Here is a 7,228-nt window from a genome sequence, read left to right as displayed (position 1 = left end):
AATAAATTAGATTCATCATCCAAGCATTCGGTATCCGATTACAAAAATCAACAGGATTTATGAGCACGGTCACCAACATTGTGCAGAAATATACGAAGTGCATCACAGTCGCTCCACGGGAAAGAAAAGTTCACATCAAGCAACCAAAAACTTCCCCTTTGTGGTTTTTAGTAATGGCCACTGCCTTTATCATTTTCTCCCCCATTTTAAGGCATTTTACATTTTATTCCAGCTGAACACAAATGTGATTTTTTTTTCCCCTGTCAGCTGCAGTGAAATTTTACAACAATGCGACATAAATGAACTTGAAATTCACATAAAACTTTACATTGTGGTTTTACATTATTTTTAATATATATTATTCACAATCAAACAAAACGGACTTAAAATAATAATAATAATAATAATAATAATAATAATAATAATAATAATAATAATAATAATAATAATAAAGAGTTAATAAATACTGGGAAAAAAATTACATTCAATTCGATACCGTAAAAATTATCCGACATATAGGAATGAATTTAAATGTGACATTTTCCGCCTTTGCTTTTACCTCCTTGTCCTTCAGTTGACCTATTTAAGTCCTAAATTATGTGGTGTGTTTGTAAGAATACATTTGATTTCTAATAAGCACTGATTGCATTTGGCAAGATTGCATAGCTCAATTGAAGTTTTGTTGAAAACACAGATTCTCTAGCTCTAAACATGTCTGAGTCAACTTCCCTGATGAACTGAAATCAATTTAACTCTTTTTTCCCCCCTTTCATTTAAATCTGTCTTATATATAACAAACTATGTTGGGTATAATCAGCTATATCCAAAAAGTGTATAATTACCAACATTTGCTGTACTTTCATGAAGAAGAAGAAGAAGAAGAAAACACTACACTGCAACTGTAAAAAAATAAAAAAAAAAGCGAGAAATAAATAAATAAATAAAAAGTAAACAAGTTCGTGTTTCGTCTTGAATTTGACTTGTTTGGAAACAAGCACGTAGCACCAATTTATTAAAACTTTTCTCTCTCTCTCTTAAAAAACCGGGATCTAAAGTATTTAAGATAATAGTCATTGAACATAAATCAAAATAACATCCAAACTGCTGCTTTTACAGTTAAGAAGTAACTTTAAACCCCAAAATGTGCATCAACATCTGAGTTCTTTTTTTCCTCTCTCCTTTTTACTTTTGTGCAGAGAAATTTGCATCTGAAAGTTTGCACTTTGTCCCATGTGATGAATTAATTGTGGTAAGAGCCATTGACTTCCCCCTGCGTTTGGAAGGACTGACTGCGGACGTGCAGGTCGTAGGGGAAACGGGCCTCTGGGGAGACTCGGTACATTGAGTTAGGTGCCAGGGCCGATCGCCCTGGCGCGCCACAGTAGCGCACACCATAGTGGCTGCTTTTCCCATATTCTTGCGGGTCGTCGTGTTTTAGGGAAAAAATTCCATTGAAGTTCATCGGGGGGCTCAGCTGGCCGTCAAAATGCGGGCTCCCACTGTCCGGGGACGGGTTCTCGAAGTACGTTTCGTAGGCGCTGCTGTAGCTGTAGTGTCGGAAAGGTTTGGAGCCGGTGTCCAGCGCGCCGCCGCTGTGGCCCGGGGGCGAGTTCATGTCCGAGCTGGTGTAGGAGTACATAGCCTCGTAAGGCGACCTGCCAGAAAACATCACCTCTCCATTGTGATCCGTGAGAAAATTTCTGGCATTCAGTTGCAAACAGCCCGCCACCAAGTTGGTGGTAGGCTGAGATAATCCTTTGCACAAAGTTTGCACAAAAGCGAGGAGGTCCGGTCTCTTCCCCGCGCTCAGGGTCTCTGACAGGGCCCAGATGTAATTTTTTGCCAGTCTTAGCGTCTCGATCTTGGACAGTTTCTGAGTTTTCGAGTAGCACGGCACAACTTTGCGCAGACTCTCCAGCGCGGCGTTCAAGCCGTGCATCCGGCTGCGCTCCCGGGCGTTGGCTTCCTGGCGCCGGAGTTTGGCCCTGTCCACCTGCTCCTTGCCGGGCCTCTTTTTCCGCGGCCCCCGTTTCTTCTGTAGCCCGTTCTCGTCCTGGTCGTCCTCTCTTTCGTCTTCCTCCCTGTCGGAAAGGTCGTCCTCGGCCTCCCTCATCATCTCCGGGTCGGATCTGGCTGTGGGGCGCTGTTGTCGCTCCTGCTGTTGCAGGCTGTCAGGCAGGCTTTCGCGGGGATAGTTGGCACCAAAGCGCGGCTCACACATCATATGAGGTTCCTCGAATGGCAGCGTCAACATATCTCCTGCAAGAAACGGAAAAAAAAAAGAAAAAGGGGGAGACGTAAATTGTAAGAGCAAAATTCAGCGCCGACGTCTTTTGAAGGTTGTCAGTTAATTACCCTGTGAATGAGTCCTCCCAGGAGGAAGAGGAACAAATTGGCAAGCGAGGCCGATGTGACTGATGTCTTTTCAAATACACTCAATTCACAATGATCTGAAAAATGTTTTGGCCCTTTAACTGCATATTTTTTTGGACAGTTTTACAAAATCCAGCCCTTGTTTTTCTGTTTTTTGTTTTGTTTTTTCTTCAAATTCAGCTGAAAAATATTGAATTAACTACTTGCATTAAAAGAAATATTAATAAAACACACACAGACACACAGACACACGCACACACACACACACACAAAAAAATAAAAATCATACCCACCTCTGGTCAGCATGTACTTGTCCTCATGGTCCCAATTATCGCCTCTGAATCTCCGCTGCAGCGTCTTCTTCTCTTTTTTTTTTTTTTTTTTGCAAAACTGCACAATTAAACCAGCCAGAGCTCAAACCCTCCTTTCTCCTCCTCGCTGCGATCCGCTCTCCCCCTTCCTTTCCTCTCTCTTTGAGGAATGACACTCATGCCAACACCGGGTACCCATGCCATCTGCCGCTGACGTCTTGTGGCAGCCGAGACCACGTGTTCAGCGTCCCGTGGGACCCTCCACTCCGCACCGATCATCTGGCAGCTCCGGTAAAAAGGCACCGGGAGGCCCACGTTTACCGTCAAAAACGCAGACCGGAGAGGGATAACGACTAATACCTGCTTCTCACCTGCTGTAAGAGAGAGGAACTTTATTTATTTATTTATTTATTTATTTATTTATTTATTTATTTATTTATGAATAAAAGATTAAATGCGCAAGGATTTACAGGTAGATAGATAGATAGATAGATAGATAGATAGATAGATAGATAGATAGATAGATAGATAGATAGATAGATAGATAGATAGATAGATAGATAGATTAAAATAATCACGTAGATGCTTCTCAATTTAAATAATCAATTAGCTGTATTTAACCACATTTTTGGTTTACTTTCATTAGCCACAACCAGGACCTGCCTAACAACACGAAGTAGGCTAAAAGATCTGAAGAAGACTTACACCATTCAGATAAGAAATCCAGTCCTTGGCATCTGCCAGTCTGAAAACTGCAGCAAAGTTATTTCTAAGACTGACTCCAGCAATCTAGCAAGAGAGCCATTTTACACAATTGACAAAAAAATAAATAAAATGGAACAGGTTTGATTGGCTGTGCTTCCAAAATTACTGCAACGATTCATCCAAGAGGTCACAAAAGAAGCCAGTATATCATCTAAAGGCTTGCAGACCTAAATGTACATCCGTCTGTGTCAATGTTCACCATTTAACAATAAGAAAGAGACAAATAGATGCAAAAAAACTGCATGCAAAGGAGAGATTCCTGCTGGAAAAGTCCACTGACCAGAAAGAACACCAAAATCTTGTTTGGATTTATCAAGAGACATTGTGATAGGACAATTTTATGTGCACTGGCTACAGACTACAGACTATTTGGAAGGTGAGTGTCATGCTAGATCTGGCTGGAAGAAAGAAGATTTTGGAATGGGCAGAGTAGTTGAGGTGCATCGGCATGACCTGCAATACGACTGAATTAAAACAATCCTTCAAGGAAGAGAGGGCGAAAACTCCTGTCTGATACAAAACATTTTTAGCATGCAGAGCTTGATGATCTCGACTGGAATTTTTTAATGAATGCAAAAATTAATGAATTAGCCTAAAATTTAGCTTTTTGACTACAATCTAAAAGTTGGGTTTGATTTGAAACAAAGGATGTAGAAAAGTATCTAGTGCCTACAGATAAGCGCAAGGCATCTTTGGCATCTGTGATGCCAAAGAGATCATTCTCTTCCATATGTGCCAGATAGAGAATATGGCAACATAAACTCTTTGAAATATCAGAACTTTTTAAATTTAACACCTTTTGACTCTATCGATCAAACAGTAAACCTTCATCTACCATAAACAGTTGCTGATCTGAAGATTTCATTCTTAGTTTTTCAACAAGAAGCTATGCTAGTTCTTTACCATCTTCCCCAGTCTGTATGGTGAGAAGATGGAGAGAGAGAGAGAGATCTTCCTTCAATTTAGTGGTCAGCTATTAAAGAAATGGGCGTCAGTGTCACGTCAAAATCCCAACACTTGCTCATTTTCCCTCCTTTTATCTGTTCTAACTTCCATCAACTTGCATGACAGAATGCTACTTTGATGCCTAATATCCCACATCCTGATAAATAAAGTTCAAATAAAGATATAATCAGGATCCATCACATCACCTGTCGGTGTTCACGGCATTATGTCTGTTGCATCTTCAATTGTAGGTGATGGAAAGAAGAAACCTCTAAGATTTTTTTTTCTATGAAAAAAAGAAAGGTAGAGTGGGTTTAAAATGGTTTTTGTCAGTATGCAAAGAATACATCTAGAAAAAAAAGTAGAGTCAAAACTAATTTCTATAAATTACTCTTTTTATTCAACCCACATATTCCATGTTACGCACAAAAAAAGTGAAACAGACAAGTAGAAATCAAAGAAGTTTCCCAGCAAAACTACGTTAGTTGAAATTGCCTCTAAGATTTGTCTAAAAATGTCTCATAAGCAACTTTGTTTTTTTGTCTTAATTTTATTTATTTATTTTTTTCAGCTTTATGCACAAGTGATTAAGAAAATTCAGCGGATACTTTACAAGCACAGGATGGTGTGAACATAACAGAGGAGCGTGCACGGTGTTGGTTCCTTACCATTATAGCCATTAAGCACACCCAGTGGAAAAAGACACAATGGCACGCTGCCAAATCCTCGCTGGGGCACAGCTGGCACTCGATATGGGTATATGCACTCCTCAGTTATGTGGAACACTCACATACACAATTGCATGCGGAAATGTGTGCCTGCGAGTGACCTTGCTGCAAGGAGAATCAATTAAAGCAACTTATCAGTCTCTCTTGTATTGGCTATCGCAGGGCATCGATCACAAGTATGAGTCAGGCTGCAGAAAGGTGGCTGGCGTGAGCTCAGGGCACCTTCAACAGTGACAATTAGGGCATGCACAGAACATGGGGAATGTTGCAACGTTTCACCTTATGCATGCATGCAGACAGTTGTATCTAAACACATGTTAATTGCACATGTGGTTCTATAAAAAAAAAAAAAAAAAAATTAATTAAAAGCCAAAGCAAAACGGCCAAAAAGTGTCCCTTCATTTCTGCCTCCCCTCCGAAATGTTTCAGCTGGTCTGCTGGTCGTTCTGGTCCACTACACACATGCATGCACACGTGCGCGCACACGGACACACACACACACACACACACACACACACACACACACACACACACACACACACACACAGATACATGCTGAAGAGTCAAACTCCCCATCTCAGACTAATCAGTTGACTGCACTAATTGCAAATGCAAATATGCAAATTTATATTAATTAATTACTCCACTAATTAGTTCTCTTGTCTTTTCAGGTAATAAATCATGGTGTGGTTGAGAGAGGAAGAGAGAAAGCGACAGGACTGTGATCTTTTGTCTGCTGAAATCCTCGTCTCAGCTCCGGATCTGATCCGGCGATGCTTTTACGGACAGATTTCATCAAGCTGTCATCCGCAGAGACTTCTTTCACTTAACTTTCTTTCTTTTTTTTTCTTTTTTTTTTTAATCACACCTCCAGCTTTGCTTAATTATTGCATTTGATATTTCACATGTTGTACTTGAAGGGTGGAAGCATTGTAATTTGGAAGCTATAACAAATAGCAGAGGTTGATAAATCAGGGAGCCCGGCTGACAGTTCTTGCCTGTCAGCTTTTTTAATTATCACATTATCAGCTTTTATAGGCACAGTGCGCGGTGCAGAGCTGCAAATGAAGGCGCCACACGTTGCACGCTGAGTCGAAAGCATTTCTCAATTGATGTCAGCAGTTAGAAAGGATCCGTGTCTGGATGATGAGTGCGAGGTGATGTGGTTAAGAGGATGGTAATGGTGTGGTTGTACAACAGGATCCTGTCCAACGTTTAATTTAGAGTCACATCTCGTGGGTTAGTTCTCTTTCAGAACCAATATACGAAGCAACTCCAAGTAACACCGACTCCGTAATGAGCCCTGCGACAACTCCCGCTATTTATATTACACCGCCTTCAACTGAGCTCCGTGTACAATTAACTAAATGCCAAACACAGAAGCTAAATGAGGAAGTGCTTACGTTGTGCCACATACAAGTGCAAGCCATTTATTTTGAGTACTTGTGGATACCCAAATGAACACTTCAGTTGTTGTCAATAATAATCTTGTTGTCGTGGTATAAAGCTGTTTCCAAAATGATTTATTGTTTTTTTTTGTTTTTTTTTTCCCCCAACATCCATCACATGTTGTTTCCAAATCTCTGACGGTTTGTTTAAGGAATGCATCAAGTGTGTGTGGTATTTGTTCTCTTTATCTTCATGCAACCATTGATGAATAAAAAAACAACAACAACAAAACTACAACAATAAAGATAAAAAGCAAACATTACTATCTGCTTATATAGGATGTGGAAACCTGGAGATTCTGGAGAGGAAGCATGTTTCTGTCCATTGATTACCTTACTTATTGCTTTACTGTAATATTTTCTGTACTGATAGCAGGATAACAATAGCAATTTATATGTCTGTCACAAGACTGTTATCTTTAACAAAGGGGGAAAAAAGGCCATTTGAATAAAATTTCAAGAAAACGTTTAGGAGAAAATGTCTGAACATACTAGCAAAAGAAGAAAGTAATCATTGCATTGGTTCGTTACATTTGAACTTGGGAGTCAAAATATTTGAGCTTTAAGTAAAAGTTGTTGAAATTCTGACTTTTAACATCTCACTTGCAACAAGGTCACAATCCAACTTTGCAGGTTTGAATATTAAATGTGTTTTGGT

At 39.9% G+C, this 7,228-nt stretch overlaps 1 protein-coding gene across 1 annotated transcript; it reads right to left on the bottom strand.

Annotated features, from left to right (window-relative positions):
- Positions 1–1,240: 1,240 nt before the first annotated feature.
- On the bottom strand, positions 1,241–3,451 carry neurod6b (neuronal differentiation 6b). Its single transcript, XM_088014620.1, has one exon. It carries the CDS (start codon positions 2,252–2,254, stop codon positions 1,241–1,243), a length of 1,014 nt encoding a protein of 337 aa, XP_087870746.1. The 5' UTR covers positions 2,255–3,451.
- Positions 3,452–7,228: the final 3,777 nt, after the last annotated feature.

Source organism: Poecilia mexicana, unplaced genomic scaffold (assembly GCF_051168715.1).
Source record: "Poecilia mexicana isolate PSO_F unplaced genomic scaffold, ASM5116871v1 scaffold_17, whole genome shotgun sequence".
NCBI lineage: Eukaryota > Metazoa > Chordata > Actinopteri > Cyprinodontiformes > Poeciliidae > Poecilia > Poecilia mexicana.
Note: the sequence above shows the minus strand (reverse complement) of the source record. Positions and strands in the feature narration are given on the sequence as shown.